The 26,079-nt window shown below is 60.4% G+C and overlaps 1 protein-coding gene across 1 annotated transcript; it reads right to left on the bottom strand.

The window, feature by feature from the left end:
• Positions 1 to 1,537: 1,537 nt before the first annotated feature.
• On the bottom strand, positions 1,538 to 24,863 carry Pstpip1 (proline-serine-threonine phosphatase interacting protein 1). The gene is made up of 15 exons (XM_042697774.1): positions 24,524 to 24,863; positions 11,511 to 11,611; positions 10,505 to 10,579; positions 9,146 to 9,180; positions 8,860 to 8,966; positions 6,149 to 6,211; positions 5,903 to 6,001; positions 5,170 to 5,215; positions 4,869 to 4,948; positions 4,507 to 4,605; positions 3,999 to 4,095; positions 3,492 to 3,582; positions 2,577 to 2,632; positions 2,330 to 2,463; positions 1,538 to 1,854 (listed from the first exon to the last, which is right to left on the bottom strand). The coding sequence occupies exons 1-15, from the start codon at positions 24,557 to 24,559 to the stop codon at positions 1,723 to 1,725; spliced, it is 1,251 nt and encodes a 416-aa protein (XP_042553708.1). The 5' UTR covers positions 24,560 to 24,863; the 3' UTR covers positions 1,538 to 1,722.
• Positions 24,864 to 26,079: the final 1,216 nt, after the last annotated feature.

The following is a 26,079-nucleotide window of genomic DNA, read 5'->3' as shown; positions in this document are numbered from 1 at the left end:
CCTGGATTTGTCTGCCCCAGCGGGATTCAAACCCTGAGCCTCTGACCCTAGCTCCGAAGTAGCAAGGATTACAGGTGTAGGCCACTAGTGCCTGACTTGCTCTTTATTTGTACAGGTCTTACCAGAATTTACTTAGGAGACTTCTCAGAGGCCACCGTGAGCGCCCTGGCTGGCCGCAGGTGGTTAGGAGGTCACCTGCTGGTGGTGTCCAGCAGCCTTGGAAATAATGCTTCTGTGACTCATTCTGATGTCTAAGGTCTCAGGCATGTTGTATAGTGGTTATGCAGAAACCCATGTTTCTGAACCCCTTTCTGGATGGCGTTGGGATCTTGCGAGTCATTGGGGAGTTAAGTATAGTGACAGTTACAGTGCAGGGTAGAAGACAGATGGTTAATTGGTAAGAAGAGTCTCACACATTTCCCTGCCAGGCTGGCTTTCAACCTTGATCCTCAGATCTCAGCCTCCTAACTAGTTAAGATTACAGGCGCACCACCAGTGTCTGGCCCCATCTGGGTTGCTCCTGGGACTCCGGGCAGGCCTGGCTGGGGTGGGCACCACTTCCGGCTTGGGCAGGTCCTGTTACAGACAGGAAGTCCTGCCAACGCCCCCAGCTGCACCCCTCAGCCACGGTGAGTCAAGGGTGGCCCGTGATCAGCCTTTGTGAGACGTTCCACGGAGGGCCAGCATGTGCAGCCCCCAGCGCCTCCGCGGCCTCCCCACCATCTCTGCCCCCCTCTGGCACCAGGCAGGGATGGGCGAGCTTGGCTCCCAGGGACCTGCTCCCTGGGGACTCTCGTGCCCCTGCCTGGCCCCGACCCTGGCCCCGCGCTGCAGGCTTGCAAGGCACCCCCTGTGCCAAGACAGGAGCGGCCACAGTCGCACTTGGACACACGCCCTTTGTCCCCAGGAGCCATGCTTGTTTAACTCAACCTGGCTTTTTGCTCAGGCAGTGCTGAGCAGCGCCCCTCACGCTTTCCAAGGGCCAAGCGTGCCCCTGGCCCGACTCTGCTGCACACACAGGGGGGGGGGGTACAGGCGTGTGCCGCCTGCTAGAATGCAGCCAGGCAGAGCCCCGAGAGCAGCCCCGGCCGCAGCTACCACTCCGAGGTGTTGAAGGCAGAACTCCAGGTGGTGGGGGAGGCGTGGCCCCCCATCATGGCCTCTGCCATTTGCCCACAGCCTGTGTCACTCTTGTAATCTGGAAGCTCAGCTCAGGCCTTTTCTCTGCCCCTAGAAGAACTTGGAAGAGTCGGGGGGCTGGGCACCAGTGGCTCACCCCTGTCATCCCAGCTACTCAGGAGGCTGAGATCGGAGGATTGAGGTTCAAAGCCAACTGGAGCAGGAAAGTTTGAGACTAGCAAAAAAAAAAACAAATGGAGGTATGGCTCAAGTAGTAGAGCACCAACCTTGAATGAAAAAGCTAAGGGACAGAGCCAGGGCCAAGTTCAAGGGCCCAGGACCAGCACCAGAAATGAAAACTCCCTTCCCCCTCCTCTGCCTCTGAGTTGCGTCCTGAGCACTGTGGCAAGAGGAAGGCTGAGCAGACCAGAGAGCGAGGACGCTCCTTTATTTCCTGAGCAGACCAGAGGGCGAGGACACTCCTTTATTTCCTGTGGGAGCAGCCAGCACTGCCCCATGTCCAGGAGACAAGGCTGGGGGGGGAGCGGGGTCCCCGCAGGGGCTTCCCTGCAGCGCTGGCAGCCCTGGTGGGCGCGGCTGCCTTCACAGCTTCTCCAGGTAGGACCCAGGGACAAAGCCACGCTGCCCGTTCCGTTCCACCGTCCACCAGCCGTCCTCCCCTTCCAGGACGACCACCAGGACATCACCAGCACAAAGGTCCAGCTCGTCGGAGTTCTGCCCAGGAGGAGCAAGCGTGGGGCCCAGGCCACCCAGCATGGCCCAGAGGGTCCCGGGGGCGACGAGCTTCCACAGCTGACCGTGCTGACCGCGCCCCACAGCGCCCCCTGCTGCCCAGCCCGGCGCATCCCCAGCCACGGGGCCGTGTAACCTAACCTCCCCACCTTCTGCTGAGGGCTGGGCTGTGCGCCTATGCGCCTGAGCTTGGCCTCCATTAGCGCCCGCACCCAGCCGCCTAGCCACGCCGGGGCACCTCCGCCAAGGGGGCTCTGGGTTCCTGTTCCGCACCCCTCAGGGCTGGAGGCACGGTGTGGTTGGACATAGATCATCAGTTCTAGCTTGGCCAGAGGATTCTCGTTGGCCATGATGGTTCTCTGCACCAATGGTCAGAGGACGAGGCCCGGGCTCTGCCAGCCTGCGTGGGGGCACCATGCGCACACCCGGGCACTGGGCCCTCCCAGGCAGGGCTCACCTGGGCTTTGTAGTCGTAGAGCGCGCGGTAGTCCCGGGCTGGCAGATGGTGATTTCCCTGTGTGCCCTGCACGCTGATGGCTGTGTACGTGACCTCGTCATACCCTGGGGCGGTGGCCAGGGTCTCTGTGGAGGCTGCAAGCAGGATGAGGCCTGGCCTCCGCCCTTTCTAAGGGCTGGGCCTCCCCTGCCGCTCCCTTCCCCCCTCCCTGCAGTCACTGCGTAGAGCGCCGGCGTCACCCAGTTACCAGCGTGGGCCTGCGTGGACGTGGTCTTGGGACTTGCGTGAAGCAGGCCGGAGAACCTGGGGTCAGGGAAGAGAGGCAGGGAGGCCCATCGAGGTGTCTCAGGGTCCTCTGCTAGGGCTGGGCTCCCCCGGCTCCCAGGGATGGATGGTTCAGGGGTGTCCCTCGGGCAGGAGCCCCCAAAGAGGATTAGTCCCTACAGCGCCTCCTATTCTCCCCTGTGGATCAGCAAGGCACCTGCCGCCGGCCAGGAGGGGCTCATCCACTACTACTCAGGAGGCTGTTCGAAGCCAGCCCCGGCAAGAGGATATGAGCCTCTTATCTTCAGTTAACCGGCAAAAAGCCCAAAGGGGAGCTGTGGCCCAAGTCCTGAGCACCAAAGTTCAGGGACGACACCCAGGCCCTGAGTTCAGGCCCCAGGACCCGAACACAAAGCCCAGGTCTCCATTCTTGACATCTCCCTTCCAGAAAAGCCGCCCGTCCAAGCTCAGCACGCTCCATCCCTTGTCCCCCCTTGGCCAGACCCAGGTCCCATGTGGGGCCCCACATTAGGCCTGGGCCTCAGACCACTGCAGATAGCCTGGAGAGTTCTGGAAGGCTCTCTGCCCATGCTCCTATGCATTTACTGCTGTAGCCTGGGGGTCCAGGATGCCAGCCCAGCCTCCTCAGGATGGAGCCTGCGCAGAGCTGAGCAGCTGCTAGCGCCTGCGGGAGTGTGGCTTAATGTTTCCTGCTCAGGTCCCAGGGATGGAGGGCGACACGGGGCGGACTGGGCCTGTCTCATCCACTGGGGCTAGTCCCTGAGCGCAGCACCGGCACCAGGGTCTGCACTGTGTGAGTGCCAGAGGCCATGCGGGCCGGCGCACTCCTAGCCCACTGCGCTGCCCCAGCCTCAGTGTCCTGTCTGTGGTGTCTCACCTCTTGATCATGCCGCAGGCCAGTGGCACGCCCGGGCTGCCAGCCAGCGGGGTGACTTCCCGGTCGTAGTAGTTCTGGTATGGCACTGGAGCTGTGGCAGACGGCAAAGCCCATGAGGCCCCGGGACGGAGCCGGGGTTCTCTGCACCCAGCCCAGGCCCCACACTCCCTTCTGGGCCCGGACCATCCTGGGGCTCGTGTGGGAGAATCCCCCATGCTATGTGTGCCCCAAGAATGCATGGGCAGCCAGCCAGACGCTGGTGGCTCACAGCCGTCATCCTACTAGCAAGGCTGGGAGCTGAGGATCGCGGGTCAAAGCCAGCCCTGGCAGGAAAGTCCCTGAGACTCTTATCTTCAGTGAACCACCAGAAAATGGATGTGGCACTGTGGCTCAAAGTGACAGCACTAAGCCTTGAGCAAAAGAGCTGAGGGACAGCGCCCAGGCCCTGAGTTCAAGCCCCACACCACCACCAAAGAGCCTGGAGGAGGGGGAGGGAAGTTGGCTCACCCGGGGGCTCCGTGCCCGTGCTCTTGGCCTGGATGAAGCTGTTGATGTCTGTGTCCACACTGCACCCCTCCAGTGTCAGCCGCACCTCCTCATAGAGCTGGGGGTGGGGGAGCGGAGGCTGGAGGCCAGCCTCCACCCCGCATCCACACCCCCTCCGCAGCCCACACCCCAACCTGGCCTCCCCACCGCCCAGCCCCAAGCTGAGGCACCGTGTGGGCTGTGCCTGCCTGTGCCAGGGCCTAGAGCCCCGCCCTCCGCTTCCCGAACCCCAGGCTCCGTCCAGCCTCCAAGGGAGGAATCTCCGCGCGCACGCTCACACACACACACACACACACACACGCACGCACGCACGCACGCACGCGCCTGCCAGGAGCACTAAGCCAGATTCCAGGCCCCGTGGGGTTCAGGGTCCCTAACCTGGGGAGGGGGCTGGAGGCTGGGGTCCCAGAGGACGCACTGACACACTGGTGGACGTGGGGTGCAGCCCCCCGCACCCCGGCCCCCCCACCTCGTCATCTCTGACGCACTGCATGGAGAGCTGGTTGCAGTGAACCCACAGGGCGTTCCTGAGAATGGTCAGCCGGTCAAACTCCTGGAGCTGGAAGGCCTGGGGGGTGGAGGGGGCAGGAGAAGAGGGTTTGGGGTCCCCCGGGGCCACAGCCACACGGGGGGGGGGGGCTTCATTGAGATAGTCTTCCAGGCTGGCTTTGAACTGTGATCTTCAGCTCAACTGCAGGCGTGCGCTACTGTGCCCGGCGTGGCTCAGCCTGGGGCCCCTGTCATTAGGGCCAGGGAAGCCCAGGGTGGTCGGAGCAAGGGGGGGTCCCCCCCTCTGCCACTGGGGAAACCGAGGCGGCGCGCAGCCCTCACCTCGCAGGTGGCCCGGTGCTCCTGCTCCCACTCGCCCCTCAGCCTCTCCAGCTGCTCGATGCTCTGCCTGTACACTCGTTCTAGAAGCAGAGCGGCCTTCAGGCGGGCCAGGCTGCCCCCCCCCCACGCCCTCACAAATGGGAAACTAAGGCAGCCAGGCGGGGGAAGGAGGCTGTCTGGGCCTGTGGGGCTGGGAACCCACAGAGCTTTGGGTCATGACCCCTTGAGATTCCGGGGGGTCCCCTGCCTCCTGCCCTCCCCCTCCGCAGCCCGCTGGCGGCAGGCGCCCAGGACCACGCACCTGCCTCAGTTGCTGAGTCTTTGCACTGCTTGGCTTTATTCTGGCTCTGCGGGGAGGGAGGGAGGCCGGCGCTGAGGGGGGGGCCATCAGCCCCCACCCCCCTCTGGGCACCCAGGGGACACCGAGGCCTCGCCCACCAGGACCAGGCTGTTTCCCATGAAAAGGGAATCCAAATGGCCAGTGAGCCGGACATGGCGGCTGGAGCCTGGCATCTTAGCTCCCTGGGAGGCAGGCACTGGAGGATCATGGTTGGAGGCCAGCCTGGGCAAAACAAGAAGTTCTCAAGACTTCATCTCAGCCCTTGGCTGGGGGCAGTCACACACGCCTGTCACCCCGGCGGTGGCAGCAAAGGAAAGCACAAAGAGGACCACAGGCCGGGCGGGCATCAAGCAAGACACTGTCTTGAAAAGATGACAGAAAAATGGGCGGGTGGCAGCGCAGGGGCGGGAGCGTGCGCAGTGAGCGCGAGGCCGCGGGTTCAAACCCCAGGGCGGTCGGGAGCTGCGCCTCGGCGTCCCCGTCGGTGTGACGGTGACACCCACCCTGCCCAGAGCCCCGAGCAGCCGGGAGCTCGGGCCCCGGGCCAGCTACACTTCCACCCTTCTCTGGGACATCCTGGGCCTCAGTTTCCCTGCAGGGATTGCTGACCATCCCGCGTCTGGGGGAGGGACGGGACTGGACTTGCATGGGGCAGATCGGGGGTGTCTGCCCACCACCAGCCCCGCGATCGCACCTTCTCTATCTGCTTCTGGGGGGCGCCGGCGCCCAGGCGGCCCGCGGCCTGCTCAGCGTCGTCCGCGTCGCGACACTTCTGCTCATACGCCTTCTTGCACTGTGGGGAGGGGAGGGGTGAGTGGGGAGGGTCAGGCCCTCTGCCCTGGGGGGTGAGGGAGGGGCAGCCCGTGGGGATGGGGCTCTGGGGTCAGAGGCCCCCCCGTGCGGCCCCAGCAGGCCCAGCGCACCCCACATGCGCGCTCACCTCCATGGCCTTCTTGTAGAGCGACAGCTTGCTCTTCTGCACACGGTCCATGACCGCCTCGTACTGCAGGGGACACGGGCTCTGAGTCTAGCGGGAGGGGCGGGGGGGGGTGCCCTCCCTGCTTTAGGGTGCTGGCCCTCTCCCAGAGCCGCCACTGGCTCAGACAGGCCAGAGAGAAGCCCAGGCTGGCGGCTCACACCTGTAATCTGAGCTGCTCAGGAGGCTGAAATAGGAGGATCATGGTTCAACACCGAAACTCTATCTCCGGTGAACCACCAGAAAACCAGAAGTGGAGCTGTGACTCAGAGCGCCAGCCTTGAGTGGAGGAGCTCAGAGACAGCGCCTGTGTGCCGAGTTCAAACCCCACAACTGGCCAACAACCCTCAAGCTATAGATCAACGCGTGTGTGCGTGCACACACACGCACATACACACTCACACAGCTGGGTACAGATTCATTGTATTGCTCATTCTCAGGGCTTTGGCAGTGGTCTGCCGCTCACCGTAGCCAGGGCACCAGCCCCTCCCTGGGGCTCTGGGAAGCAGTTCGGCCTCACATCCAGGTCCTCCCTGCCAGGCCTCCCTTAGGAGCCCAGGCCCAGCACTGGATCCCGAACCTCCCTGGGAAGCGTCCTGGGCCTCACTCCCTGAGGGCCGGGCCCTGCCCTACCCCGACTCAGCTTCTTCCCGGGGCTCCTCCCACTCTGCCCCACTCCCCGTTAACCCTGCCCGGCTCCAGTCTGGGTAGGAATAATCAGGACCAAGCACAGTAGCTCATGCTTGTAATCCCAGCTATTCAGGATGCAGACGTAGGAAGATCCCAGACCAAAACCGGCCTGGGGGGGGGGGGGGGAAGAGGGAAAGATCTCAAAAAGCAAAAGAGACGGGGGCATGACTGAAGCAGTAGAGCACTCATCTGGCAAGTGTGAAGCCTGAGTTCAAGCACGCACCCTTCCCCAGAGTATCAGCATCTTCTGCCCCCCAACTCTGAGACAGGGCACCTCCACCAATCACGACAAGCCCCGCCCCCCACAGAGGCTCCCCCGGCCTCCCCTGACTCCCCGGCCTCCCCTGACTCCCCCGGCCTCCCCTGACTCCCCAGGCCTCCCCTGACTCCCCCGGCCTCCCCTGACTCCCCTGACTCCCCTGACTCCCCCGGCCTCCCCTGACTCCCCCGGCCTCCCCTGACTCCCCGGCCGGGCCTCCCCTGACTCCTCAGCCTCCCCTGACTCCCCCGGCCTCCCCTGACTCCTCAGCCTCCCCTGACTCCCCCGGCCTCCCCTGACTCCCCGGCCTCCCCTGACTCCCCGGCCTCCCCTGACTCCTCAGCCTCCCCTGACTCCCCCGGCCTCCCCTGACTCCTCAGCCTCCCCTGACTCCCCCGGCCTCCCCTGACTCCCCCGGCCTCCCCTGACTCCCCCGGCCTCCCCTGACTCCTCAGCCTCCCCTGACTCCCCCGGCCTCCCCTGACTCCCCGGCCGGGCGGGCCTCCCATGACTCCCCGGCCTCCCCTGACTCCTCAGCCTCCCCTGACTCCCCAGCCTCCCCTGACTCCCCGGCCTCCCCTGACTCCTCAGCCTCCCCTGACTCCCCGGCCTCCCCTGACTCCTCAGCCTCCCCTGACTCCCCGGCCTCCCCTGACTCCTCAGCCTCCCCTGACTCCCCGGCCTCCCCTGACTCCCCGGCCGGGCGGGCCTCCCCTGACTCCCCCGGCCTCCCCTGACTCCCCCGGGCCTCCCCTGACTCCCCTGACTCCCCGGCCTCCCCTGACTCCCCGGCCTCCCCTGACTCCCCGGGCCTCCCCTGACTCCCCTGACTCCCCTGACTCCCCCGGCCTCCCCTGACTCCCCAGCCTCCCCTGACTCCCCCGGCCTCCCCTGACTCCCCCGGCCTCCCCTGACTCCTCAGCCTCCCCTGACTCCCCGGCCTCCCCTGACTCCTCAGCCTCCCCTGACTCCCCGGCCTCCCCTGACTCCCCGGCCTCCCCTGACTCCTCAGCCTCCCCTGACTCCCCGGCCTCCCCTGACTCCTCAGCCTCCCCTGACTCCTCAGCCTCCCCTGACTCCCCGGCCTCCCCTGACTCCTCAGCCTCCCCTGACTCCCCGGCCTCCCCTGACTCCTCAGCCTCCCCTGACTCCCCGGCCTCCCCTGACTCCTCAGCCTCCCCTGACTCCCCCAGCCTCCCCTGACTCCCCGGCCTCCCCTGACTCCCCCGGCCTCCCCTGACTCCCCCGGCCTCCCCTGACTCCCCGGGCCTCCCCTGACTCCTCAGCCTCCCCTGACTCCCCGGCCTCCCCTGACTCCCCGGCCGGGCGGGCCTCCCCTGACTCCCCCGGCCTCCCCTGACTCCCCCGGGCCTCCCCTGACTCCCCTGACTCCCCGGCCTCCCCTGACTCCTCAGCCTCCCCTGACTCCCCGGCCTCCCCTGACTCCCCGGCCTCCCCTGACTCCCCGGCCTCCCCTGACTCCCCGGGCCTCCCCTGACTCCCCTGACTCCCCTGACTCCCCCTGGCCTCCCCTGACTCCCCGGGCCTCCCCTGACTCCCCCGGCCTCCCCTGACTCCCCGGCCGGGCGGGCCTCCCCTGACTCCCCGGCCGGGCGGGCCTCCCCTGACTCCCCCAGCCTCCCCTGACTCCCCGGCCTCCCCTGACTCCCCCGGCCTCCCCTGACTCCCCCGGCCTCCCCTGACTCCCCGGCCGGGCGGGCCTCACCTTCTTCCTCTGCTCCTTCTGCCGCTCCCGGAACTCCTCCAGGCTCCGCAGCTCCTCGCGCAGGGCCAGCGCCAGCTGCATGTGGGCGCTGCCCACGTTCTCCGTCTCTAGGGTCACAGTGGGCCTCAGCCACCCCAACTCCACACGCTGGACCAGCCCAGACGCACACCGCCATGCATCCACCCACCCACCAGGATGGGGCTGGGTTCCCAGGCCATCCCGGGGCGGGGGGGGGGGGGGGGGGGGGGAGGACGAGGAGGGAGGGAGAGGGGGGAGGGGGACTCACGCTGCTTCAGTGCATCAAAGGAAGCCCTGAGGGAGCTGGGAATAGAAAAATTCCTGTCAGCCAGGAGACAGTACTGTGTCCACCTGAAGTGCTGGACTTTTATTCTGGAAGGAAGGCCTGAAGCTATATAGTAGCTCAGACACTGGTTTGCTGTGTGACCCCTGCAGGCTAGTTTCCCTCTCTGGGCCTCAGTTTCTCCTTCAGTGGAATGAGGAGAGAAGCCCGGATGGCAGGGGTGAATCTGGGCACCTCTGTCAGGAGACCCTAGGCCCCTGAAACCTGACCTGAGCTGCACCCCTCATCTGCTCTACCTCAGAGCGCCCTAGGGGGCTGGACCTGGAGATGGGGGTCTCCAGCCGCCACCCCATGGGTTAGCTGATCAGCCCTGGCCCCACTGTGTGGCACCACGAGCCGAAGAGTCAGGCAGTCAGAGGCAGATGGGGAAACTGAGGCCCGGGGATGGCCAGGCTCTCTGGGGTCACCTCCGTGGCTCTCCACAGCCTGTGCAGAGTGGCTCACCTGCCCCCTGCTGGCCATGTGGCCACAAGACATGCACCTCGCACGCGCACGCACGCGCACACACACACACACACACAGAGGCAGGACCATGGGATGCAGACCTCACACCCAGCCGCTGCGGACGGCCCTGGGACTCGGGAGCCCCTCACCCCTGCTGAGTCTGAAGCGGGTGAGGCCCAGCCCCCCAGCCCTTCCAGGAACCCAGACAATTTGCTCTCAACTCTGAACCAAGCTATCTTAATTGTGTGTGTGCATGCGCACCAATCCTTGGATTTGAACTCAGGGCCCAGGCACTGTCTCTGAACTTTTTCACCCAACGCTGGTGCTCTACCACTTGAACCACACCTTCACGTCTGGCTTTTTTTGGCCAGTCCTGGGGCATGAACTCAGGGCCTGGGCACTGTCCCTGAGCTGCTTTTGCTCAAGGCTAGCGCTCTACCACTTGAGCCACAGCGCCACTTCTGGCTTTTTCTGTGTATGTGGTGCTGAGGAATCGAACCCAGGACTTTATGCATGCTAGGCAAGCACTCTACCACGGAGCCACCTTCCCAGCCGCCACTTCTGGTTTTCTGGTGGCTCATTGGAGATGAGCCCCACAGAACTTTCCTGCCCAGGCTGGCTTTGAACCACGATCCTCAGATCTCAGCCTCCTGAGTAGCTGGGATGACAGGCAGGAGCCACAGGCATCGGGCAGGAAGCCTGAATTCTTAGCCCAGCACGGTGAGGGCCGGCCCGGGGTGGGGGAGCCGGCCCTGGGACCCCGCACCCACACACACCTGCCCTGGCGGCCTGGCGCCATTGCCCCAGCCCTGCGCCCAGCGCGCGAGTCGCAGCTCTTACTTGATCTCCGTGTGGCCGCCCGCCTTCCGCGCGATCTGCACCAGCTCCTTCCCGTACCGCTCCTCCGCCTGCGCCCTGCCATGCCAGGCGGCCGAGCTGTGTCACCGCGTCACCCGCCGCCTGCCAGCCCCAACGTGCCCAAGGCAGAGCCCCAGGACCCCCCCCATCGTCCCTCCCACCCCAACATCCTCGGGGCTGCATTCCTGACTGTGGACCTCAAGGAACAACCTGGAACAAATTCTGGCTAAATGCAGGCTGGGCCAGAGGGTGTGTGTGTGTGTGTGTGTGTGTGTGTGTGTGTGTGTGGACTGGGCCTTGAACTCAGGGCATTGGCACTGTCCATTTGCTTTTCCATTCAAGGTAGGTGCTCTACCACTTGAGCTCCGCCTCCAGTGCTGACTTTTGGGTGGATAATTGGAGGAAAGCGCCATGGACTTCAGTAGATGACGGTGGCTCGCGCCTGTCATCCGAGCTACTCAGGAGGCTGGGATCTGAGGATCGGGGTTCAAAGCCAGCCGGGGCAGGAAGAGCCATGACTCTTCATCTGCAAGGAACCACCAGGCAACTGGAAGTGGCGCTGTGGCTCAAGCAATGGACTTTTCTAGCTCAGATTGAGCTAGGATCCTCAGATCTCAGCCTCCTGAGTGGCTGGGATTACAGGCGTGAGCCTCTGGCTTCTAGCATTTGATTCTTTTGTGTGTGCGCCCATCCTGGTGCTTGAACTCAGGGCCTGGGGGCTGCCCTGAGCTTTTTGCTTAAGGCTGGAGCTCTACCACTTGAGTCACACACAGCTCTGCTTCTGGCTTGTTGGTGGTTCATTGGAGATCAGAGTCTCACAAACTTTCCCTGCCCGGGCTGGCTTCAAACCATGATCCTCAGCTATCAGCCTCCTGAGTAGCTGGGATGCCGGCGTGAGCCACCCGGGCCCCGCTTCTCCTGGCTCGTGCAGGCTGGGGTCCCTGCTGGGGCTCCCCACACCCCTGCCCGCCCGGCCCCGCCTGCTCACCTCTGCCTCAGGAGCTCCTCCACGTCTTTGCACATCTTCCTGCCGTCCAGCAGCCGCTGCAGCAGCACCTCGTAACCCGTGTGCGCCGTGAAGTCCCTGCACTGTGACACAGGACGCGTTTGGCTCAGGAGGGCGGCCCCCTCCGGGCAGGGCAGCAGGACGCGGGGGGGCCCTCTCCAGCCTCTTCGTTCTTGGGGTTCAGGCTCTAGACTCACAGGGGCTTGGGTAGCACCGCTGACCGAGCAAAGGTTGCTCTGCCTGGGATCAAGGGGACTTAGGAGAGCCGGGCTCAGTAGCTCACGCCTATAATCCCAGCCACCCAGGAGGCTGAGAGCTGAGGATCACAGTTCAAAGGCAGCCCAGGCAGAGAAGTCCAAGAGACTCTGATCTCCAATGAGCCAGCAAAAAGCCAGAAGTACAGGTGTGGCTCAAGTGGTAGAGCACCAGGGGGAAAAACACTCAGGAATAGCCAGAGGCCTTAAGTTCAAGTCCTGGGACTGGACCAAACAGACAAAGACAGGAATTCGACCCTTGGAGCCCAGCCCTGGGCTGGGCAGTGTCTAGGCCTGGACTGGGCAGGGCCCAGCGGGGAGGTGCCCGCCGCCCCCCTCACCTGGCGGCGCGGGGCGGGGCGCTGCCGCTGCCCTGGGGTCCCTGGGTTCAAAGGAGACGCAGCACCCACACCGGCCATTCCAAGACAGCGCAGGACGGAGCCCGGACGGCAGCTGCCCAGGAACCCGACAGCCGGGGAGCCACCGGCACACGTGATGGAATGTTCCAGAAAGTCCCTGAACTCCACCCCCCCCAGGAGCAGCCCCAGCTCTCCCCACCCAGGAGGTCGGCTCTGACTCATGGCACCGGGCTGGGAGGAAAGAAGGAAGCAGAAATTCCATCCCAGCACACGATCGATCGAGAGGTTCACTGTCCAAGGTCCTCACACACACACACACACACACACACACACACACACACACACACACACACACACACACGGCACCAATCAGCTCCGGGCCAGCCTTCTACCCCCCCCCCCCCCCACACACGCACCTTAGCATCTGGGCGCCCAAATTCTTCCCACAGCTCCCCACTCCTTTGTGAAATTCGAACTCATCAGTGTGGACCGTCTGGGACCAATTTTTCCCCCCCAAGCCAGGGCCCAGTGGCTCACCCCTGTCATCCAAGCTACTCAAGAGGCTGAGATCCGGAGGATCACAGTTCCAGGCCAGCCCAAGGCACCTGGGAGGAATCCCTTCCCAGCCCATAGCCGGCGCGGGCAGTGCGTGGCTATGGGACAGAGGATCCGGGTCTGCCTGCCACCTCCCGGTGGAAGGAAACCGGGCGTGGCGGCTCACGCCTGTAATCCCAGCCACAGTGGAAGGAACAAAATAGGCAGATTGCAGTCTAGGCAAAAATTGCAACCAGAGGCCGGGGGAGCGGGGGAGAAGGGGGACCCACAGAGACCACACACGGGAATTCTGGCCGTCCTGTTTCCAGAAGCAGCGTTTGCGCTGGCTCTGTTCTGGGTGGATCTGGGGGTGCCCGTTACCCCAGCCCCGCTGTGCCCCCCGGCTGGACAGAAGCGCAGCTCCATGGCCACGGACGCCTCCTCCTCTTCCTGCGTGAATCACGTTTGGCTGTTGGGGCAGAGCGCAGAGCCCGGCCTGACCTTTCCTTCATGGAGGATGGTGGAGGGCAGAGGCCGGCCCGGCTTAGTCTTCCCCTGGTTATGGGGTGCTGCCTTCACTGTGCCCCATACCGGTGAGCTGACTGACACCAGCGGCTCACGCCTGTAATCCCGGCAACTCAGGAGGCTGCGCTGTGCGGATCACAGTCTGAAGCCATCTCCAGCAGCTCAGGGACGGCGCCCCGGCCCCGCGTGTAAGCCCCGGATGGGCACGCACGGGCCCTGTGCACACACACCGATCGGACCTTACCCTGGTGACAGTGGCCATCGGCCAGGGGCCGTGCAGCATCCAGGTCAGGGCTGTGTGTGTGTGCGCAGTGGCTGAGCCTGGAACTCACTCAGGGCGGGCACTGACCACTTGAGCCGCAGCCCCACTTCCGGCCTTTTGCTGATTCATTAGAGGTAAGTGTCTCTCAGATCTGTCTGCCCGGGCTGGCTTTGGACCGCGATCCTCAGATCTCAGCCTCCCCGAGTAGCTAGGGTGACAGGCGTGAGCCACCCGGGCCCGGCTGAGCAATAACTTATGCCTTAAAATAAACACAGCCATCGTTTATTCATGTCCTGGTCCCAAATCAACAACAAAAAGCATCGTTTGGTGGTGGGAGCAGACGCAGCAGGGGCAGCTAGGCCTGCTGCCTCTCACCCTGAAGCCTGAAGCCTTGGCCAGGCCCCTCCACACCCACCATGGTGCCTGCGCCTGAGTTTCGCGCCTCCTGCAGCCAGAGTGGCTGCCGTTGCTCCCTCACTAGCAACTGCCTCCCTCTTGCCTGTGGCCATGAGAAGAACCATGAGGGAAACCGAAGCAGGGGTGCTTCGCTCTGGAGAAGGCAGCCCCGGGGAAGGTGAGGGGGACAGAGCTACCTGGCTCTTTGAGGGGCCCCACACAGCGGCTGTGCACAGCAAGGCTTACCCCTGGGTGAGCATTTAGGGGCCCTGCAGAGGGCGTGGCTCCGTCACCGCTGGCTTGGGGTGTCATCCGCTGTCACTGGTGTCACTGTGGTTATTATTACAATCACTATCAGTGCTGTGATTGGTGGAGGTCCTGGGAGTGGATTCAGTGCTCGCTGGGCAGGCGCGTGACCACTCCAGTACTACCGCACTCTTATTTTGAAATAGGTGGGGGCCACGGCCAGCCTGGACCTCCCTCCTCCTCTTCCTGCTCCCTGCACAGCTGCCACCACAGTCAGACAGCACCGCACTGGTGCCCTGGTGGGATGCGGGAGGCTGGCCTCACACCCCCATCCTCCTTACCCTCCTGCCTCCTGAGCACGGGGACCCCGCCCCGCGGGGGCAGGAGCTGCTCCATCCTGCACAGACCTGCCTGGGGCGCGTCGCCGCTGACGGTCAAACCCAGGAAGGCCAAGGCCCAAGCACGGAGGAATCGCTTGGATGGATGGACAGACGGATGCACGGATGGACAGATGGATGCACGGATGCTCAGGATTCAGTTAAAGCCAGTGGCTCACGCCTGTCATCCTAGCTACCTAGGAGGCTGTGAGATCTGAGGATCACGGTTCAAAGCCAGCCCAGGCAGGGAAGTCCGTGAGACTCTGATCTCCAATGAACCACTAGGAAACTGGAAGTGGCGCTGTGGCTCAAGCGGTAGAGCGCTGGGCAGTGCCCAGCCCCACACACACAAATGATGTGGTTCTAAAGTGGGCGAGAAGAGAGACTTCCCCAAAGAAGACACTGAAGTGACCAACAGGCGCGTGGAAGGACACCCAGTGTTACTCATGAGAAATGCAAATCAAAGCCGCCATGCCTCCACGCTGGAGCGAGAAGCCGCTGAGTCTCAGCAACGATACACAGACCCGCCAGCCGCGGGCGGCCGCAGGAACGGAGCAGGTGTGGCTGCTGCCAGACAAGAACAGAAGGGACGCCCACCGCAGAACGCGAGGCCGGTGCGGGCTGCGCCCCAGCCCGGCTGCAGCAGGCGGAGGGCGGAGGACCGAGGTTCAAAGCCAGCCCGGGCAGGAAAGGCCAGGAGACGCTCATCCCCAGCGAGCCAGCCAAAGCCAGAAGGGACGCTCAAGAGGTCGAGCGTCTCCAGGGCTTGAGACAGTCCATTCACAGCAGCTGGAGAGAGGAAATGGCAGGTCCATCGATGGCTGAAGCCGTAGATGAAGACACACACACGCACACGCGCGCGCACACACACACGCACACACACACACACGCACATGCACACACACACGCACACACACACACACGCACACACACACACACGCACACACACACACACGCGCACACACACACACACACATGCACACACACACGCACACGCACACACACACACACGCACACACACACACAACGGAATAGCATCAAATATACAGGAAATTTCCGCCAAATGAGCCTTAGATACCCCACCGGGCTGGGCACAGTGGCTCACTCCTGTAATCCCAGCTACTCAGCAGACATCAGCAGGAGGTCATGGCCCAGGCCTGCCTGAACGAAAATGAAAGACCTCGTCCGAGACACGCACTTGCCAAGCAAAAGGCCCCGGGTTCAAACCTCAGTACTGCCCCAAACCACACACTACACCAACACAAACAACACAGGCAGGAAAGGATCAACACTGCTATTTCTAAGATAGTCAAATCCAGAGACAAAGTGCAAACAGAGCTCGGATGGGGGGCTGGGGAGAGAATGCCCCCTAAAGCCATCGGGGGAGGCCGGCTATGGTGGAGGCATACTAGAAGTTGGTGGAAGCTTTAGGGGGTGGAGCCTAAGCGGAAGGAAGTTAAGTCATTGGGAGGAGGGGTCCTTCAAAAGGATACTGGGCTAGCTGCTCAGGAGGCTGAGATCTGAGGATCACGGTTCAAGGCCAGCCTGGGTAGGAAAGTCTGTGAGACTCTGATCTCCAATAAACCACCAGAAAACCGGAAGTGGCGCTGTGGCTCAAGTGGTAGAGCGCTCGTCTTGAGCTGAAGAGCTGAGGGACAGCGCCCAGGCCCAGAGTTCAAGCCCCACGACAGGCAAAAGCAAAAAACAAAGGCAATGCTGGTGTCCAGGCCCCCCTGGCAGAAATCAGACAGGATGGAGTTGAGCTAGAGGCTGCTCCGGACACTCGGAAGCGGAGGCTGGGGCGGTAGAGGATCCCACACAGGCTGCACCCTGCGGCCGGCCGCACCCCACGCCCACCCTGCGCTGCCCCTGCGTGCCAGGAGCCTCAGCTTCCGCTTCCTGTGATCATCCCCCCCCCCCCCCAGCTGGCTACTTCCTGTTGCCCAATGTCATGTGGCTTGTCCCCAGCAGCGCACGGAGAGAAAGTGTCACCACCAGCCCCATCTGTCACCACCGCCACCCCGAGACCCTTCCCGAACCCACAGGCACAGAGCTGCGCACAGCCCCCCCCCCCCCTGTGGGGCATTTCCTCTCTGGAGAACAGAGCTAAGAACAGCAAAGGCTCGGTAAGAGTAACTAAAAAGTTAGAACAAAAGGATCGCAGACATTGCCACCACGAATACGTAAGCGATGGCTGAGCACCTGTGGCTCACGCCTGTCATCCCAGCTCCTCAGGAGGCTGAGGTCGGAGGATCACGGTTCAAAGCCAGCCTGGGCAGGAAAGTCCAGGAGACTGTCATCTCCAATGAACCACCAGGAAACCGGAAGTGGTGCTGTGGCTCAAGTGATAGAGCACTCGCCTTGAGCTGAAGAGCTCAGGGACAGCGCCCAGGCCCTGAGTTCAAGTCTCAGGACCAGCACAAAGTAATATTTGAAGAGAAAGAGATACCTGACCTGAAATGGGTATACAATGTCAACATGCACTGAAATATATATATAGCTTTTACATTTTATGTTCAAGTTAAAGATCACCGGTGTGTGTGAGTGTGCACACATGCACACACTAGTCCTAGGGTTTAAACTCAGGGCCTGTGTGCTCTGTCCCTGAGCTTTTGTGTTCAAGGCTGGGGCTGTGCCACTTGAGACACACCTCCAACTTCCCGCTTTTTGGTAGTTATTTGGAGAATTAAGAGTGTCATGGACTTTCCTGCCCTGGCTGGCTTCAAACCATGATCCTCAGATCTCAGCCTCCTGAGTAGCTGGGATGACAGGCGGGAGCCCTCAGCCACCTGGCTAGTTATCTTGTTTCTGGAAACCCATGGAACAACCCTTGGTGAAGAGGAATAGTCAAGGACAGTCATGTTCTAGAAAGAGCCACAATGAACGGTGCATGCTGGCCGGGCGCCGGGGGCTCAGGCCTGTCATCCTAGCTACTCAGGAGGCTGAGATCTGAGGATCGCAGTTCAAAGCCAGCCCAGGTAGAAAAGTTTGTGAGACTCTTAGCTCCAATGAATTAAGAAGCAAAAGTGGAGGTGCAGTTCAAGTGGCAGAGCACCAGCCTTGAGCAAAACAAGAATTTGTAAAGCTAAGGAAGAAGATGTGGCTTTGAGTGTGAGGCCTAGTACCAGTGTGTACACACACACACACACACACACACACACACACACACAGATCTAGCCCCTGCATTGCTGCTTATATAACAGGCTAATACCTAAATATTCAACAGTAGATAAAAGAAATAAATCACAGCACAGCCACCAAATCCTAGAGGAGCCGGCCTGCATTCGCCATGCTGTTGAACATGCCTGTGACCTAAAGTAGCAATTCTGCCAGGCTCCGGTGCTCACGCCTGTCATCCCAGCTACTGAGGAGGCTGAGAGCTGAGGATCGCAGCTCAAAGCCAACTGGGGCACAGAAGTCTGAGCTGCTTCTTTCTAATGAAGTAGCAAAAAGCCGGAAGCAGAAGTGTGTCTCAAGTGGTAGAGCACCAGCCTCGAGCTTAAGAGCTGACAGTGGGCCAGGCCTACCAGAGCAAACAACACACTCACACACACACACTTGAAGCCAGGCCCTGTTGGCTCATACCTGTCATCCTAGCTACTCAGGAGGCTGAGAGCTGAGGATCATGGTTCAAAGCCAGCCGGGGCAAGAACGTCTGTAAAACTCTGATCCAATGTACCAGCAAAAAAACAAGAAGTGGCTAAGTGGTAGAGTGCCAATCGTGAGCAAAAGACACTTAGGGACAGCGTGCAGGCCCTGAGTTCAAGCCCCAGAACTGGAACCAAAACAAACAAACACCAAAGCAGCCCTCGAGAAGGTGAGAAGTATCTGGAGGAAATTGAACTCAGAGCTGACCAAATTCTGCACCACAAAAAGAACTCATATATATATTTTTAATGTCCTTTTACTGCCTAGACCAGAACCATTGGCACAGGTGATGCTTGCATGTAAGCTTCCGTGGACTGAGGAATCTAAGTCCTTCAGCTGCACTGATCCACCTACACGGAGATCTCGTTGAAAGCAAAAATGTTCTAGAAATGAAGGGAGGGCGGACACAAGGCTGTGGACAACAGACCTGTTCCCATGGAAGATGATCCCCGAAAAACACAGGAAAAATACCACTGCATGCTAGCGGGTGCTGGAGGCTCATGCCTGTCATCCTAGCTACTCAGGAGGCTGAAATCTGAGGATCACAGTTCAGAGCCAGCCCGACAGGAAAGTCTGTGAGACTGTTATCTCCAAAGAACCACCAGAAAACCAGAAGTGATGCTGTGGCTCGAGAGGTAGAGTGCTAGCCTTGAGCTGAAGAGCTGAGGGACAGCGCCCAGGCCCAGAGTTCAAGCTCTACAACTGACCAAAAACCCAAAAAACAAAAAAAAAGCAAGCAAGCAAACAAACAAACAAAAAAACACTTGTCCACGCTGGTGGTCTACCACTTCAGCTATACCTCCAGCCCTGCTTTTTGCTGGCTCTGCTGGTGAGGGAAACTAGCATAAACTTCCTCTGCTTTGGCTGGCCTTGAACAACGATCCTCTAGATTGCAGCCTCCTTTTTTTTGTCTGTCGTGGGTCTTGAACTCTGGGCCTGGGCGCTGTCCCTCAGCTCTTCAGCTCAAGGCTAGCGCTCTACCACTTGAGCCACAGCGCCACTTCCAGCCTTTTCTGCTTATGTGGTGCTGAGGAATCGAACCCAGGGCCTCATGCATGCAAGGCGAGCACTCTACCACTGAGCCACCTTCCCAGCCCGATCGCAGCCTCTGAGCAGCTGGGATGCCAGGCTGGTTTTCAGAGCCCCGAGTTAGAACAAGTGTCAGCAAAACATGTCAGCCTCTCCTGATATTTTCAAGTCCCAGGGCTGGCCAAAGTGGGGCCCCCTGGGTCCCCTCCTAAATGAGGAACTTTGGAGTCTCAGCACAGAAAAGGGAAGAGGCGCCAGCAGCTTCAGGGGTGCATCGTGGGGGAGGGGAGCGTGGCAGCCCAGCCACAGCCCCACTGTGCACCGGCGGGTCCCTCCCCGCAGGACAGAAGGAAGAGCCCAGAGCTATTCAACCTTAGCCCACCCACAGCAAGCGCACACGTGCAGGAGCGTGTGCATAGATGAGCACGTGGCTAGCCTCATTCAACCTTTACCTTTCCTTAACTATCCCCACAGCAAGGTGGTGTGCATCTCCATAAAACCCGAGCCACGCCGGAGTCGGGCACGCCTGTCATCCCTGCTACTCAGGAGGCTGGATCTGAGGATCGTGGTTCAAGGCCTGGGCAGGTAAGTCCACGAGACTGATCTCCATGGGCAATGAAGTGGCGCTGTGGCTCTAAGTGGTAGAACGCTGGCCTTGAGCAAAAGAGCTGGGAACAGCGCCCGGGCCCTGAGTTCAAGCCTCACAACCAACAGAAATAAAAATAGAACCTGAGTCAGGGCCAGGTACCAGTGCTCACACCTGTAATCCCAGCTGAGCCGGGAGGATCGCGGTTTGGTTTGGTTTTGTCGGTTGTGGGGCTTGAACTCTGGGCTTGGGCGCTGTCTCTGAGCTCTTCAGCTCAAGACGAGTGCTCTACCACTTGAGCCACAGTGCCACTTCTGGTTTTCTGGTGGTTCATTGGAGATAAAAGTCTCATGGACTTTCCTGTCCGGGCTGGCTTTGAACCACAATCCTCAGATCTCAGCCTCCCGAGTAGCTGGGATGACAGGCGTAAGCCAGCAGTGCTTGGCTAAGGATCATAGTTTGAACCAGCCTGGCGAAGAAAAACCTTGGAGAGGGTTGGGAAGGTGGCTCAGTGGTAGGGCACTTGCCTTGCATGCTCGAGGCCCTGGGTTCGATTCCTCAGCACCACATAAGCAAAAAGAAAAAAAGCCGGAAGTGGCACTGTGGCTCAAGTGGTAGAGCGCTAGCCTTGAGCTGAAGAGCTGAGGGACAGCGCCCAGGCCCAGAGTTCAGGCCCCAAGACCGGACCCAAAAAAAAACAAACCTTGGAGAGACTCTTATCTCCAAGTAACCACCAAAAAGCCCAAAGTAGAGGTGTGGCTCAAGTGGTAGAGCGCTAGCCTTGGGTGGAAAAAAAGCCAAGGGAGATCATGGGACTCTGACTTACTTCAAGCCCCAGTACTGCCCCCCCCCACCCCACACACACATTGCAAACCAGGACCACGTTGCTCCTGCCTGCAATCCTAGTTACTGGAGAGGCTGAGAGCCACAGGTTCAAACTCCAGGTTGTCCCTGGAAGAAAGGTGGCTCTCCTCCCATTCTAAGTGGGAGGGGAGAAGTCTGTGAGACTCCATCTCCACAGAAGCTGGGCACAGTGATGCACACCTGTAATCCCCGCTTAAAGTAGGCAGATGGAGCCAGGCACCAGTGGCTCACGCTTGTCATCCTAGCGACTCAGGAGGCCGAGGCCTGAAGATAGAGGTTCAAAAGGCAGGAAAGTCCTGTGAGACTCTGATCTTCAAAGGACCAACGAAATGCACCAAGGTGGTGCCGTGGCTCAAGTGGTAAAGCACTAGCCTTGAGCAAAAAAGAAGAAAAATAAGCTCAGGGATAGGCCCAGAGTTCAAACCCCAGGATGTGTGTGCGTGCGCATTCACACACACACACACACACACACACACACACACACACACACACACAAGCCTGGACAGGAAGTGAGAACTTATGCAAAGAAAATAATAAGTGTACAGCTGGACTGGAGGCATGGACTGGATTGGCTTGCACAGTGTGTGTGTGTGTGTGTGCCAGTCCTGGGGCTTGAACTCAGGGCCTAGGCACTGTCCCTGAGCTTTTTGGCTCAAGGGTGGCGCTCTACCACTTGAACCACGGCGCCACTTCCGGCTTTTTGCTGCTTCATTGGAGCTAAGAGTCACAGCATGGACTTTCCTGCCCAGGCTGGCTTTGCACCGCGCATGATCCTCAGATCTCAGCCTCCTGAGTGGCTGGGATGCCAGGCGTGAGCCACCGGTGCTTAGCTCTTGCTTATGCTTAGGACCTAGAGATGGGGCGAGCTGTGGAGCTGGAGGTTCCTGTCTGTGGTAAGTTCTGTGTTCTTCCCATGGACCTCATCTCACAGATAGGCCAGGCTCTGAGCCTCAGCCACACACTTCCTGCCGAGCAGCTGGTGATTTTACGGCAGGGTGCAGAGCAGAAATGATCCCTCTCCTCCCCTCCCGCAGCCAGCCAGGGCACCCCACGGCACCCCACCCCTGCAGGCTGCCCCCCGAATGCCGCAGGAGTCAATTCCCCCATTGCACCCCAATTCTGAACCGCGGGGAGCGACTTCCGTCTCTTTTGCCGCCCACCTGTAAGTCACCTAGGGGGGCCTGGTCCCCAGGCAGCTACTTCTGTAACCCGCTACGTGCACGCACATGGGGTTAAATTACAGAGGCCAAGACTCCTGGCGCCCTGCAGTACAAGTAAAATAGATGAACTTCTCAGCCGGGCACTGCTGCGCACACCTGTCATCCCGGCTGCTCAGGAGGCTGAGCTCTGGGGATTGTGGTGCACAGAGCCAGCCTGCTCTGGAAAGTCTGCGAGACTCTTTATCTTCAAGTAAGCAGCAAAAAGCTAGACGTGGAGCTGTGAGGATGGACCAGAAGAGGGGTGGGGAGGACCAGCCAAAAAGCTCCTCTGTCCACTTCACCGGGTCCTCCTGCCTCGGGGGAAGCCCTTTGCCTCGGTTTCCCCATCTCGACCCCTGAGGCTGTTGCACAATGGCTTCCAGGAGGAGCGGCTGTGTGACTGCAGACAAGTCTGTCAAGTTCTCTGGGCCTCATGTGAATAACCAGAGGAATGAAAGCCTCTAGTCCATTGGTGCTGGGCGGTGAAACTGGTGGATACATACACAGCCCTGAAGATGGTGTCTGGAACATTCTTAGTACAAATGCCACGGTGGGGGGTGGGGGGTGGAGAACAGGGGCTCATGCCTGTAATCCTAACTACTGAGGAGGTTGGGTCAGAGCAATCTGATCTCCAAGTCACCAGTGAAAAGACAGAAATGGAGGTCTGGCTCAGGTGGTAGAGCACCAGCCTCGAGCAAAAAAATACAATAAGAGCCAGAAACCCAGAATTTAAGCCTCAGTCAATCCATCCATCCATCCATCAATCAGAAGACGATCGAAGATGTACACATCATATCCATTAGCTTTGGGGGGAAAGCTAAGTATTACTAAACCCAGAAAGAAATTGGGGTCCCAGGTACCGGCGGCTCCCACCTGTAATCCCAGCTACTCAGGAGGCTGAGATTGGAGGATCCAAGTTTGAAACTAGCTCATCCAAGAAAAGTCTTTTTTCAAGAGACTCTGTATCCCATTAACCAGCAAAAAGCTTAGCTGGAGGTACGGCTCAAGTGGTAGAGGACCAGCTGTGAGCAGGTCGGGAAACAGAGCACGAGAGCCTGGGATCCAACAAATAAACAGCAACAACATTGTTATCATGTGCGGGTCTTCCTGAGCAAACCCTGGGGACAGATAAGATGACACCCGCAGTGGCCTGAGTTGTCCCCAGGAAGCGCGGAGGGCTTGGGGGTCACCTCCTCCTGCTCCTTGTGCGCCATCTTCCTGTCCGGACCCCTCCCCTACGTTGAAGGGGGGCTCTGGGTTGAGACAGTAGAACTCAACTGGTCAGAGTCCCTGGGCAGCTCTGGGGTGTCGCGATCTGGAGTTCTAGGCCCTTACACCTCTCCCCAACTTTGGACTACAGCCCAAGCCAGAGCAGCGATGTGGGACCCCCAGGCCCCTCGCCCGGGGTCCTCGCTGCCAGCCCGGGCTGCGAGCTCCTTGAGCTCATGAACTGATTCCACACTTTTCCTTATAAAGCCAAGGAAAGCCGAGCGCTGTGGCTCACGCCTGTCATCCCGGCCACTCAGGAGGCTGAGATCTGAGGATCGCAGTTCAGAGCCAGCCCAGGCAGGAAAGTCTGTGAGACGCTTATCTCCAAGGAGCTACCAAGAAGCTGGAAGTGGCGCTGTGGTTCAAGTGGTAGAGCGCCATCCTTGAGCACAAAAGCTCAGGGACAGCGCCCAGGCCCTGAGTTCAAGACCCGGAAGCAGCACAGAAATAACTAAATGTAGAGAAACTGAGGCCCAGACAGCCCACCCATGCCCTGCCCAGGAGAGACCTTCGGTGCCCTCAGTACCGACAACAGGTCACTCACACAGCCGGCCCTGGCCCCAGGCAGAGCCGGGAAGGCCGGGCCTGCCTCAGTGTCTCCCATCCTCCAGGCCAGTGCTGATCAGTCTCCTCTGGCAAAGCGGGAGGCAGGAACAAGCGCTGGTTCTCAGCAGAAAGCCGTCAGCTTGCCGCTGGGGAAAGCTGAGACCAAGTGGAAAATGCACACAGGAGCCCAGACTACACAGCTTCACCACACCACTCGCCCCCAGCACTGATAGGAGGCTGTCATTCCTGGACGGATGTCTCCCAAGGTTCACAGGGAAACGGGTTGGATGAGGGAAGAAAATCGCCCCGTGCTGGGGTCTGGCAGGAAACCCGTACTTCAGTGCATGGATTTCCACCATACAGAGAGAGAGGGAGAAACGGAGGCTCGGGGACAGAAAATTAACTCAGACTGTCAATAACAAGGCAGTCTAGCTGAACTCAAGTCTGTCTAGTCCCCAAGAGTGCGGTCTGTCCTTTGTTGAGCCCACCGCCTTGGGTCCTCTTCCAGCCCCATCTACGGGAAACTCTTCCCATCGGCCGGGTGTGGCAGCTCACGCCTGTAATCCCGGCTGCTCAGGAGGCTGAGGCTCTGAGGATCAAGATTCAAGCACCCCCCCCCATACACACACAGGAGCTCCTGGGGTACGGGACAGGGGCTCCCCGAGAAAACTCCGCCCTAGGAGCATGGAAGATGGTCCTGTGTGCAGGGGTAGGGGTGCTGGATGATCCACCCCACCCTCACATACACCCCCAAATCCTCTAGCTCTCAGGAGCACCCCTGATGCAGCCATCACAAGACCCCCAAGGTTTATGAGACAGCGCATGCCCCATCCCGGGTGGCCGGGGGACCCAAGCCCCCCCTTCGTTCTGTCCCCAGCTGATGGCCCGGCTGGCCGCTTACCCAGAAGGCATCTCGGAAGTGCAGCTGCGTGATCATGGCCCAGTGTGTCCCCCTCTCGGGTCTCGGGCGGGGTGGACGCCAGCCAGCAGCCCCCGGCTCTCCCCGGCTCGGCGGTGACTACAGGAGGGAAGGGAGGAGCTTGGAGTTTGACTCAGCAGCCGGCTGAGGACGGGGTTGTGTCCGGGGCCAGCAGCCTCCACCATAGATCCACAGCCGAGGAAGATGCCAGCCAGAGAGGAGGCAGAGCCCCGGGAGGCCCGGCGAGGTGAGGCCAGGAGAGGTGAAGCAGGCGGCCTGGGGCCCGCACAGGAAGGTTTGTGCAACCTCCTGGCCCCTCCCGCCCAGGGCAGGCCCTGAGCCCGCACCCACAGGAAGTGCGGCTTGCTAAGAGCTTCTAGAAAGCTCCGCCCGTCACCTGCCACCCTGCCGCCTGCCCCTGCCTGTCTCCTGCTCAGGTCCTGAGCACTGGATTCTCAGAACCATCAAGTTAGAGAGTTTGTGGCTTAGGAACCCCTGAGGTTTGTCACCTACCCAGCTCCAACCGCGACGAAGATTGTGTGTGTGTGTGTGTGTGTGTGTGTGAGTGTGTGTGTGTCCATCCTAGGGCTTGAATCCAGGGCCTGAGCACTGTCCTTGAGTTTCTTTTTTAAACTCAAGGGTGGTGCTCTACCACTTGAGCCACAGCTTTACTTCCAGCTTTTTGTTAGCTCCTTGGAGCTAAGAATCTTGCGAGGCTGGCTTCCAACCGCGATCCTCAGATCTCAGCCTCCTGAGGAGCTGGGATGCCAGGCGTGAGTTAAGATTCTTGGGTTCTTACAGACCTTCAATATCTGGCCCCAGCTGCCCCCAGACCACCCCAGAACCTGTCCCCAAATGCTCAGACAGGACAGGCACAGCGCCAAGTCCTAGAGGCGGAGAGGACAGAGGTAGGAAGGATGGGTAAGTAGCAAGGCACAGGCTGAGGCCACTGGAATGGGCTCCCTCAACCCACAAACACACCTAGGTTTGGTTTAGTTTGAACAAAACACCTTCAAGTGCTGGGCGCTGGTGGCTCACCCCTGTCATCCTAGCTACTCAGGAGGCTGAGATCTGAGGATCGCGGTTCAAAGCCAGCCTGGGCAGGAAAGTCCCTGAGATGCTTATCTCCAATGAACCACCAGAAAACTGGAAATGTGGTTCAAAGTGGTAGAGCGCTCGCTTTGAGCAGAATTGCACAGGGACAGCGCCCAGGCCCTGAGTTCAAGTCCCACAACCAACAACAACAAAAGCCAATAAACAAAACCAAAATACCTTCCGTGGGATGAGACACCCCCAATCAACCCTCCCCTCTGCGCCACTTTGGAAAAGAAGACGCTGCTGAAATTTCAGGCTAGGACGGATGCCAGGACGTGAGCTGGAGGAGACAGGAAAGAATGCCCACTCAGCAAAAACCAGCTGGACCAGGCAGGGCAGGGGAGCCGGGGAGCTGGACGAAGAGGAGAAGACTCCCAAATCACCACCTTCCTGAGGCCCACCTAGCAATTCACCAGGGCCTAGAAGTTAGATAAGAAGAAGAC

Source organism: Dipodomys spectabilis, unplaced genomic scaffold, assembly GCF_019054845.1.
Source record: "Dipodomys spectabilis isolate Male_0828 unplaced genomic scaffold, ASM1905484v1 ptg000228l, whole genome shotgun sequence".
Lineage (NCBI taxonomy): Eukaryota > Metazoa > Chordata > Mammalia > Rodentia > Heteromyidae > Dipodomys > Dipodomys spectabilis.
This window is presented reverse-complemented; position numbering and strand designations above follow the sequence as displayed.